The 12,310-nt window shown below is 44.7% G+C and overlaps 1 protein-coding gene across 1 annotated transcript in view; it reads left to right on the top strand.

The window, feature by feature from the left end:
- Nucleotides 1–8,714: 8,714 nt before the first annotated feature.
- The window catches only part of LOC119453060 (myosin heavy chain, non-muscle-like), a 97,923-nt gene continuing 94,327 nt past the window's right edge, over nt 8,715–12,310 (top strand). The window contains 1 exon segment of the mRNA XM_049667495.1: nt 8,715–9,432. Within this exon segment, the coding sequence (XP_049523452.1) occupies nt 9,076–9,432 (357 nt within the window). The 5' untranslated portion in view covers nt 8,715–9,075.

Below are 12,310 nucleotides of genomic sequence, written 5' to 3'. Positions count from 1 at the left end.
AAGGATAATGCACCTTTCTTCCTTAAACTATCTGTGTTCGCATGTGTGTAAGTTTGTGTTTATATGTACATGCGCATAATATATATATATATATATATATATATATATATATATATATATATATATATATATATTCAGTTTCTTTCTCAGATCTCGCGTTCCGTAAACTTTTGTGGATGACTGTACGTACAAGTATATGTGGTATGCGTTTGCTGTCGCACCGCCCACATTGCCTTCTAAAGCAGTGAAAAAAAAATAATAACGAATACTAATAAACAGCTGCTCTATTTCTACAAAATATTAGAGAAAAACATTAGGCAATCATTAAAGACTGGCCTGCTGCCCTCGGAATGGAAGATAGTAAATGTTATACCCATATTTAAGTGAGGTAATAAACACCCGCCCGAAGACTACCGTCCAGTATCATTAACATCTATGTGCTGCAAAATACTAGAACATGTAATTGCTTCAAATGTCTACAGCCACCTGGAAGCCAACAAAACTTTCTTTACTAATCAGCACGGATTTCGGAGGAATTTCTCGTGTGAGACGCAATTATTCGAATTAACAACTGATTTGCATACTAACACGGAAGAGGATCTACAAACTGATTGTGCTCTTCTAGACTTTTCGAAAGCATTTGACCTTGTAGCACATTGCTGTTTGATTTTGAAATTGTCTGCTCTTGAATTAGATTCTCTTACAGTAACATGTATTCGCAGTTTCCTTTCTAATCGTCAGCAAGTCACGGCAGTTAATAATTTTTCCTCTCCTCTTTCACACGTTACTTCAGGTGTACCAAAAGGCAGCGTTCTTGGTCCGTTATACTATTTCTAATATACATTAATGGCTTATGCCGAATAACATTTCCTCACACGTACGCATTTTTGCGGACGACTGCATTCTTTATCGTTCTATTAAGAGTGACGACGATCCTGCAACCCTCCAAAAAGCTTGAACTTATTTCTCGTTGGTGTAACACTTGGCTAATGAAGCTTAACGTTTCTAAATGTAAAATTAGTTCTTTTAGCTGCAAGCATACTAACTCTACCTTTTTTATCACATAGCTTCACTATTTTGCATGATACTCAATATAAATATATTGGTGTTAACCTAGCTTCGACTCTTTCGTGGTCAACGCAAATTGCATACGTCATTAGGGTACATACGCCGCAAGTTACATAATTATACTGAAGATATTCGTAAACTAGCTTACCTAACATTTGTTTGACCTCAGCTTGAATACGCTGCATCCGTCTTGTCTCCCCATCAGAAATATTTTATCGAAAAACTCGAATCCATTCAGAATAGCTAGGGCAGCGTGGTAAGCATAACACAAATTAAAGTCGACCTCTCACAACAGCCCTTGCATGATCGTCGTGATAGAGCCCTGCTATTCTTGATTCATAAATACGTCCATAACACAGCGCCATCAGTATTGCCTCTTGAAACTCCTCATTACAGGTCACAACGGTTGTACAATCGGTTCAGTTTCCAGGCGCATCTATGTAAAGACTATAATTCATTTAACTACTCCGCTCTTCCAAGAGCCATTCGTCTTTGAAACGGCTTTCCTAACACCATAGTTTATGAAAGCTGGAAAAAAAATTTCCGGCTTCTTCTAACAACGCATTTAAACAAATCTACATAACTTGACGTATTATTTTTTGTCATTGCCATTCCCGTTATTAATGTGCAACTACGCGTTAAACACTGTTTTGTTATAGCCTAATTGTCTTGCTCGCTCTGTAATTCTATTGATTATATCTGTGTGAACTTTTGTTGGTGAATGAGCTGTCACGTTCAAAAGCGTTCGGTTATTTGTTCCTTGTACATATTGTAACACTATATTACTGTATAATAGCACATTTATTACTCTACATTTTTTGTATATGTATTTACATGTGTATTCCAATTATTGTATCTTATCTTTGATTGTACCCCCCCCCCCCCCCTTACCCAATGTCTATAATAGGTAAGGTGTTTTTAAATAAAAGTAAAATAAACCTAATAACTACAAGAAGACAGAGCTGGCCTACGTGGAGAGTCAACATTCATGTCGCGGCGATTGTTCGAAGATCTAACAAAAGTTTGGACGAGATATATGTTGCAGGGGAGTTCAAATGCACAACGATAAAAAAAAAGAAGAAAAAAACCCACAGGTATAAAGCAAGAAAAAGCGCAATATATTTGACGCGGGTTCTCGGTTTATACGAATGACTCGATCCATAGTCTTATACGTGAACCACTAAGAGCCGGGCAGCTAGACGAACGGGAGCATCTTCGGGGCAATCTCCCCACCCCTCTATAGCACCGATCGAGTGTCGCTTTCGGTCGGCGTAAGCCTCCTTTGCATCAAGGCTGTTCGCTTATGCCCAATGCGGCTCCTAATTCTACGCTCCCCCGACCGGCAAAGTGATTCGCCGCAGATCGGGTGACCAGAAGCTGTCGCGTGCCTCAGATGAGATATGCGAGTTCTCGTCCTTCTAGGGTTTTTAAAGTGAAGCTTTCTTTGCCCTCCCCTTCATTCCCCTTCCTGCATACTCCCCCGTATTCTTTCTTTCTTTTTATTTCTTTATTTTTCTTTTTTCCTTGCGGGTGCTAGCTGCCGCTGTCTTGCCAACAGCAACACCTGCAGCTTGCCAACAACAACAACAGCTTGCCAACAACAACAACAACAACTTGCCAACAACAACAACAGCAGCTTGCCAAAAACAGCAGCAGCTTGGGTCACTGGGCTAGACCTGCCGGTCCCGACGTGGGACTAGCCGGGTGCGCGACGAGTTCGCGTCCTCGCCGGACCTGTAATAAAAGTTATTTCACTCACTCACTCACTCACTCACTCACTCACTCACTCACTCACTCACTCACTCACTCACTCACTCACTCACTCACTGGGCACGTGGCAGTGGGTAGTATGTGCGACTGTGGACATTATTGGCCAATGCTCCGGAACTGGAATGGATGCCACGTATGGGTAGGTGCACGAGTAAGACAAGCCGAATAAGAGAGAGAATGTAAAAAACATTTATTAGTGAAAATTAATAGTAGTTTTGTGGTCGGACCTCCTAGTCCGGAAGACCGTTGGCTTTTGCCGCCGTCCGGGCTCGGTTGACCAGGGCCTGTCGCTGTTCTGGGTCCGCGAGCTGGACAGGGTCGCCTCCCACTCGACTATCGCCGGATTATGCTTGGTCGATATTTTAGGATTCTGTTGGCACGAGGAATAAAGAAATGAAGAAGCTGGAATGGATAGTCGCCGAGTGTGGAGAAAGAAGTTAAGTGACCAGAATGGGACCTGAGCGTGCATTCAGACAGGACAGTGAACGAAAAGTGCGAACAGATTCCAGAAAAAACCGAAAGAAGCTTCGTTGCGAAATATATCGTCTCAGAAATAAATGTTGGTTGCTTAATATATATATATATATATATATATATATTGCAATATGTGCCCTAAGATAATTAGTTAAAAACTTACTTAGTGCATTTTTTTAATTTATCACGTATTTTGATTTCTCGTGCTGCCCACCACCTCGAGTAGACCAGCTCATGGACTATAATTGTGTTATCTGCCACAGGCGATTTCTAAAAATTGCTTAATATATCTTAATATACCGAGTGTTCAATTCAGCGAAGATATTAAACAACTTTTTTAAAGATTTCCTGTGGCAGATAGCCCAATTCTAGTCCTTGAGCTGGTCCACTCGAAGAGGTGGGTAATACTTGCACGAAAAACCGAAATGCATGGCGAAGTAATTAACTAAAATTCACCAATTAGGTTTGTAACCAATTACCTTACGGCGCAACAAAGTGTAGTCGGGCAGTTCGAAAGGCGGATACACTTGGAACGAATCCTCAGAATGATACCGGTTTCGAGATAATTATTCCCCGAACATTGCGAAGAAATACAGTGGCGGTCCAGTAACTTTTGCGCTTCAGTGCATAAAATGGCGGTTTGCTAAAGAAGTACGTGGAATGACAGTGCGTTTTTACCACAAGTTTGATGGCGCATATCCCGAAAATGGTGTCACCCGCAGAGTTATATTCAAGTGGATACGCATTGCGAACTCACCCGCTACAATTCCTAAATTGCAATAAGTGCCGTAAGATAATTAGTTTAAATCTTCATGATTTTTTTTCCGGAGTCCCCTACTATGGCGTGCCTCATAATCATATCATGGTTAATTTTGCCACGTAAAACCTCAGATTTATTTTTTTTGCTATATTATTTACTCATTTCGATTTTTTCGTGCAAGTAATGTCCGCCTCTTTGAGTAATCCTGCTCGATGACTAGAATTGTGCTATCTGTCACAGGTAATTCTCAAAACTTTAAATTTTTTAAATTTAATTTTTTTTAAACAAGAATATCGTGTGTGTGCGCGCGCGTTATAATTTGCGTTATACGTATAGTTGCACATAGGTTTCTTCATGAACAAATGTTTGCTAATTAACGTTATAAATATCAATAACTGTGTGGAATGTTGTAATAGTGGAATATAATTAAGTGAACCAAGCATTCAAAGCGTAACCAATTAGCCAGAAGCTATATTGCCCTTCGCAATAGTGTAAAAAAAAACATCAGTATTCCAAATCTACAGCGAAGTGCATTGCTAACCCAGTTATTATGTTTCAGGACCGTGGAAAAAAGGAACTACCGGAAAGAACTAAGTGGAACAGCACATTTTGAGTTCCTGCGCAGCTGTCAACAGTGATTGTAAGGCACCAAGGACCCAGTCAAAGAAGGTTGTGATTTGTGTTCTAGCTGTTCGGAATTCTGCAATTAAAACATCCCCCCCCCCCCCCCGCCATCCTTAAAAAAGTAATAATAACACCTTAAACGTTAACATAGTTAAATTCAACCGATTTAGTGACTATATGGAACAATCTCTAATGCCTGCCACTGCCTGCTGTGAAGGTTGCCTAGCCAAAGAAATGATAATTTCGTCTCTAAACCCCGCCTTTTTTGTATTTGAAAAAATTATAACGAAAGACAGTCGTAGCTGTAAAACGCATAATAATTTCAGCTGTGGATGACAATTTTTCCCTTTAGCTTACTCAACAAACTAATCAAGGGACACTGAACTTTGCGGGGCTTATAAATTACGAAACGGGAATGTTCTTTTTTTTTTTTTTTTTTCTTCGTTCAGAGTCACAGTCATCGAATCGGTACGCGGAGGTCCATGACGCAGCATGCTGTTGTGTCATAGACACCCACCATTGTAAGCTGCAGAACTATCTGCAGAACAACTTTTCATATTGAGGTCGAAATATATCGTTCGGAAAATACGACATGTATTAGTAACGTCTGCTCTAGTTGGTACACTGCTGAAATAGTTCTAGGTGCAAAAATAAGACACGTACAAGCGCATTGTACGCCTGTTCGCGTCTTATTTTTGCGCCTAAAGCCATTCTAACAACATATTTCTGAAATAAACGCGAACTTTGAAGACGGTGCTTGTAAGGCCATAATTTTTTTTTTTAAGTCCACGACCTTCTTCGCGCTGTTTATCATCACCATAGAATTCTTTTAATCCGACCCAAGTTGCTAACTAATTGCGCGATACTGTACGCCTGAAAAGCTGTTTTTTTTTCTTCTTTCTTTTTTTAAGTGCCGGTTCAACAAACGCACGCTTGAACTGCCCGACAGAACAATCTAGCTTCAATTTTTTTTTTTTTTTAGATTGATGATGCGAGACATCATCCATCTAACAAGTGTTCGCTTTTCAATTACAAAATCGAAATGCATAATCAACTAATTAACAAACATTCACTCATTAACTACTTTTTAATTAATTACATTACGGCACATATTTCAATTTCCGAATTGAATCCGGTAAATTCGCGGGGAGTATCCACTTGGAACGAATTTTCAGGTTTACGCCAGTTTCTAGATATTTATTCCCGAAGCGGTTGACCAAATACATGGACATCCCACATATTTTTGTGCTTCATTGCATAAAATGGCGGTTCGTTAAGAAGTTAAGTGAAACAATAGAGCATTTTTACCGCGAATTTCGCGGCTCATATCTCGAAACCAGTGCAATCCTTAGAAGTCGTTCCAAGTGGATACGCATTGCAAACTCGTCGGCTACAATTCGTAACTTGCGATATGCGGCACAAGGTAAATAATTAAAAAAAGTTAAGTAGTGATCGAACTTCTGGTAATTATTTGATTTTGCATTTCGATTGTTCGTGTGCAGGTAATGTCCACCGCTTCGAGCAATTTAGCTCAAGGACTGCAATTACGCAATCTGCCACAGGCGGTTTTTTAAAAATTCTGTAATGTCAAAAAAAAAAAGGGGGGGGGGGGATAGAAAAGAAAAATCCATCCCGTATATACTGCTGCACAACTTTCTCCATAAACAAAACCCCTTTTAACCGGAACATATTTCGCTGGACCCTTGAGATTCTGTTTGCCGAGATTCCTTACTCAAGGAAATGGACTCTGGAGGTTGGACTGCATGGCGCAGAAGACACGGATGTGACTCCCATTTTCCCCATGCTTTCTCTCTGACTTCACTGTCGGCTTTCTTCATGCGGTTAATTATAGTAAGTGCAGTGTTATACAAATGAAAACCTGCCATTGTTAGTTGGGAGTTCCTTACTGCTTACCTTGAGTCAGCGGGTATGTATAAGTGTATGAATAGTTTTATGAACAAAAGTCTACCATTAGTTTATATAGGAGATGTAAAAGAGAGAAAACACGTAGTCGGCGCCAAATGTCTTGCGGACCACGGCATCTGAGCCAAAAACGTTGATTTTCCGGTCAGTTTGTGATTTTAGCCAATAAAAACAATTCAGCACGTCGTTCGCATATACTGTATTACTGGTCGGAAATCCGACTGCTAGGCTACATTCGTGTCGTGCTTAAATATTAAGCGTTTTATCAGATCCCGTGATCCGTAAATTTTTTGACGCTGGCCGTACATTTACCGAACACTCGGTCCCAGTTCAAAAACGTGTTGATTAATTTTTTTTTTTTTTTGGTGCGGAAGTAGTGGGGGTTGACTTGACAGGAAGGAATTTGTGATGGTCGCTATCTTCACTTGGCATAACCGAGAAAAATTTATTCTGCACGAAGCCTTGGTAACAAGGTTTGATATTGATGCATCAAGTACAGGTGCATCAAGTTCTTCTTCTCAAGTCATCTGCACCTGATGGATCAAGTTCTCTGACAGCGAAATGGTGGCAGAAGCGTCCCTGTTCGTCAACTGGGTGCCTCCTCGGTCGGCACCAAACCTTCTTGCATGCTTGTTCACCACAGCTGTCGTCACCAGTGGTGACGTCTGCAACTGTTGCAGACGGCATAGGGATGGCATAGAGCGTTTCTCCGTAGCAGACGAATTCCTCAGGCATCTGAGAAAGCGCGTGCGAAAGTCATCGGTGAGTGTATTTTCTTTCCGCATTTGCATGAGCGCGTGGATGGAATAGTAAAAGAGGAACGCGTTCTTTCTTTTTCGTCTTCTTTTTACGACTTTTTTTTTTTTCTGTTACTTTTCCCAGCCGGTGCGGTCAGCGGAGGCCACTCCGCCGAACGAGTCTCGGGTCTCGCGCGCTCAGTCGCGGATATACAAGCCGAGTTGGAATGCGCGATTTCGCTGCGACCTGTACACCGCGGGTCGGTTACAGCGGAAACTGAGAGGTCTGTGCTGTCGACGACGGGACAGTCGAAGCATTCCTACGCGCCACGTGACACCTGTAGCGCCCTATCTCTTTCTCCTCTTTGTTTGTATTTGTCGAAACAGGAAGGCACAGAAGAAGCAGCAGAGGAAGAAGAAGCGAGAAAGAACGCACAGACAAGAGCCACACAACGTAGCAAACCTCCCGCGTCATCCCCCCCCCCCCCCATGACGTCACCGCGGCGGTCTCGGCCCAGCCGCATTGCCGCCGCGCCGTTCCGGTTTTTTTATCGCCCGAAACACCAGCGCCGTTCGTTCTCCTTCGAAGAATTTGGGAGGGGGTGGGAGGCGACTCACGGGGAGGATTTATAATCGCGCGATTAAGACCAGGTGGGGCGAGGGAAGACGACAAAAGCAGAAGAAAACGCGCGTAATTATGCGCGACACGCGTATACAATGATGCGCGTGTAGAGACGAACGTCTGCTAGCCGTTTAAAGAGCAGACGACAAAAACAGCCGCTTTAGCAGCAGAAGACACGAACGCCTCGAGGCAGACGAAAAGAAGCGGCTGAGTGGTAGCCGTCGGTGATTTCCTTCGGTGATTTGTCACTGGTGTCGCGCGGAGATGGGCCCTTGCTGTCAAACGAAAACAACGGTTAGAGGTACACGCCCTCGAAGAACGGGTTATTACACAAGCGAGAGCTCCTAGCTTTCATCGCCGCCGTCTGGCCCCCGAGGGACATACGAGCGTTCTTCGCGCGTGTTGTCGAGAGTCGAGGTGGAACAAAGAGGAAGCTTGTTAGCTTCTCCTTGACGTATTCAAAAGTGTTGGACGCGTTAGATGCTTCTCTCTTTCGCACGACGTACGGCGGACCGGCAGTGTGCGTTGCGCCTCGGTTTGGATACCTTTCAGTGAGTCACAGCGCACAACCAGCGCAACCGCAGTCTCGCAGCCGCGTTTTTTCCCCCGGGGCCGGCGCCACCGCGCGGGGCGCTGTCAGCGCCAACGGCGTCTCTCGATTGGCCGATAGCGCACCACGTGGATGTATCACGTGGGGGGTCGCGTCACGTGACTTTTTGAGAGGTGGTTCGTTCGTCTGCTTGTGGCGTGCGTGCGTGCGTTTGTGCGCTGCCCGAGGAACTCTCGGCGAGTGAGCGGCGGCGGCGGTTGACTCGCTGTGCGTGTGTGAGTGTGTGTGCGCGCCGCCCGTGTGACAGCCGTGCTACTTTAGCGGTGCCGGGCATGTCACGTTGGTTTTGAACCCCTCCCGCGACCGAGACAGCAGTTAAGTGTGCGCGTTTGGTCCGGTGACGCGTCCCACCCGGCTGGATTTACATGTCGCCGGTCCGGCAGTGAATCGCACGCCTCGCCGCCACCCCCCCAACAAACACCGCCTTGCGGGAAAGACAGCGTCCGCTCTTGTAGCCGGTCTCCTGCCAGGGCCAGCGGCAGCCAACATGGCGGACCCCGCCGAACTGGATGCGTTCAACAGTCCGGAGTTGAAGTACCTGGTGGTGGACAAGAGCGACGTGTACGACCCGACCAAGCAGGCGGAATGGACGGCCAAGAAGCTGATCTGGGTGCCGCACGAGTCTCAGGGTTTCGTCGCCGCCAGCGTCAAGGGCGAGCGCGGCGACGAGCTCGAAGTCGAAGTGCTCGAGACGGGCAAGCGCTTTCTCGTGAGCAAGGACGACGTGCAAAAGATGAACCCGCCGAAATTCAACAAGGTGGAGGACATGGCCGAGCTGACGTGCCTCAACGAGGCGTCAGTGCTGCACAACATCAAGGACCGCTACTATTCGGGCCTCATTTACGTGAGTTTCTCTCTCTGCCGTCACTCCTAAAATCCACCTCATCCGTCCACGCGAGAGCTGTCGTGCACGGCAAAGGTGCGAGCCTGCTACTACGACAGAACGAAACGAAACAAAACCGAAAAAAGAAAAAAATCAAGCGTTAAAAACAAAGAGAAAAACAAAAAGCGAGCGCCCCTTTTGTTGGGGGCGAACCGCCACACCTATTCGCCGCCGAGCCCTTCCCCACAAGCACCGCTGCAAAACCGTAGCTGCGCTCCCGCCGTTGTTAGGCCTAGTCGTTCGTGGTGACGAAGGCGTCTGCTAAAAGATCGGTGAAAAAAAGGAAAAAAAAAAAAAAAAGTTTTTACGCTGCCTAGTAGGACACCTTGCTCACGTTTTGCCTTAGCATTGGGCTGCTTGGGCACTTCGGTGATCGCCGATCAGTGCTAGCTGCTTGACACGATGATACCGGCGGTGTTTTTTCATCGATGAAAGCGGCTTGGTCGCGCGTGTCGTTCGTTGTACCGGCGTTTTGCTAGTCGGCGCTCTCGCTTTTTTTTTTCTTTTTTTTCTCTCTCTCTCTCTTCTGGACCGGAGGTGCCACTAGTTGCATGACATCCGCCAGCCAGCCGCATATGCTCGCACTGCGATAATCTTTATTTTTCGTAACTTTTTTCTTGTTTTTTTCCTCGACGTTCCTGCCTCCCTCGCCTCTTCCTTGCACGCATTCTTTTGGAGCGGCGAACCGCTTTTTTTTTTTTTTTTCATGCTCGGTCGACATCGCGCCGTGATTCGCGTTCGAAAAAAGCCTAGTGTGGTTCTGCGTTTCTTTTTTTTTTTCGTCTCTGCCCCTCTGCTGCCTTCGAAAGCATTTATTGTGGTCGCGGTTCTGCGTTTCATAAACTTCCTTTCTCGAGTCGTCTCTCGTGGGCCGAGCTCACGGCCGAGCTTCAAGCGCGTGCGTCTGGGAAACACTGTTATCGGACGGACACACCACCACTTGATATCGCTAGATCATGCTTTCTTTTTCTTTGCTATCGGCCGCTTGGTAGTAGTAATGTTCGCATGCTATTTTGCCAATAACGATCGAGCTTACCTCGCTTCGTACTCCGTGGATATATATGTCGATCATCTCTACAGCCGCGTTCTCTGTAAACTTGATATTTTAGAATCGCCCCCATTGAAACAACGAGAAACCCGTCTTCCTACGAAAAGAGTACACGCCTGCTAAATCTTGCTGTTTTTCCTTTGCACAGTTTTTTCCCAAGTTCGTGATTCAGCGACTACTAGACCAACTTCAAACGTATTTTTTTTTTTTTTTTTTTTTTGACAGCAGATCTATCGTTCGCCTTTCGTTGCGACTAGGCGAAGCGGGCTTGTCTCGTGGAAAAGAAAAGAAAAAAATGAATGCGTGGTGTTATTTGAGGTTAATTGCGGTAATTGTGTTATTCGACGGCGGGGGAACGGGGCATTGATTCGTGCGTTTTTTATTGCATCGCTCGCTGATGTTCGTTGAAGAGTATTGCGTTTCGAAAAGAAGAAAAAAAAAAAAAAAGAGCTGGATAGAGTTTATAACTCGCAGGCGATGACTCACTCTCTGCTGGCACGGAAAGTGGACGGATCTCTCCATAGTCTGATGTCTCCCACATGTGCTTTTACAAGCGGCGTGTGATGGCTTTGTGACCGGAGAAAAGAAAGAAAAATGCGACATAAAAGCGAAACGGTTCGAGTCGATCAACTTTTCAGGCTCGGTGCGATTGTGTCTGTGTGTGAACGTCGCCAGATTTCGTTTCTCGCTGTCGAAAAACAACTGGGCAGTGTTTCTTTTTTCTTCTTCTTTTGTGGTCGTAGTGGGCGTGGTTCTCCCGGCGCTGTCGATATGGGTGAACGCGGCGTTGTCGTTTTACTCGATATAGTTTGATCTCTAAATTAGTAGACACGAAAGAGCGATAGGAGATACGAAGGATTATGAAAGTTATCGGGAGGAGGTGGAGAGCTTGTTGCCTCGGGGGGCCAGCGTTGAATAAATTGGAGCAACACGCGACGGTCGCCCGCCTCTGCTTACAGCGCGAAGTGGATTGCGATAGCGCGCATTCGCCAAATTCCATCCAGGCTGCCTAGAAGGCAGATTTTGTTTTCGCTTTTTTTTTTTATCGTTTCGTCGCGTGCCGTTTAGGTCATTTCGTTTTGTCGTTCCGATATATGCTTCTGTATTTTATTTTTTCGACATGTGTTTAACGATTTTTCTCTACCGCGTGTCTTGGGCGTAGCTCAAGTATTTTCTTCCTGTATACAGTTCTCCTCCGTAGTGCTGGTTACGGACTGTACGTTTAGTCAAGGTCTGGGACTTACAACGGTTTATCCACTTCAAGTGCCAATCACTTGTGTCATTGGAAATTTAATTTTAGTACATTTTTTTTGTTACGTTTTCAGAATCTTGGAACAGCGTACTGCTGCAGAACGGATTGAACATGTTCAATCTATCAGTATGTTTTGGGAAGATTGCGCAATGTGGACTCCACGCGAGAACTCTCTGCGCCAGATATGAGAACGTCGACTGTTGCATGTCTAGCATACTTGGAAAGCACCCACCTAGCCACTCGAAATATATTCTCGATGCAAAACATTGTGAAAAGGAATGAAACAAGTGAACCAGCTACATCGTGACATACTGATCCGAGAGCAAACACCTAGACGTGTATACATTCCAACTTGTTTTACTGAAACACCTTATACACTTAAGTACTATTCAAAATTTCAGCACGAGACCAATTAGAAGTTTTTAAACATGTATGTGAAGCATTTTAAATATAGTTTTTATTACTGTTTTTGATGTACCCGAATGGGATATCTCCTCTCTCTGTGCGAAAGAAAAATGGCGACCGACGTTGGTACAGTT

Source organism: Dermacentor silvarum, chromosome 5, assembly GCF_013339745.2.
Source record: "Dermacentor silvarum isolate Dsil-2018 chromosome 5, BIME_Dsil_1.4, whole genome shotgun sequence".
NCBI lineage: Eukaryota > Metazoa > Arthropoda > Arachnida > Ixodida > Ixodidae > Dermacentor > Dermacentor silvarum.
The sequence above is the reverse complement of the archived record's forward strand: the minus strand, read 5'-3'. Positions and strand labels throughout refer to the sequence as shown.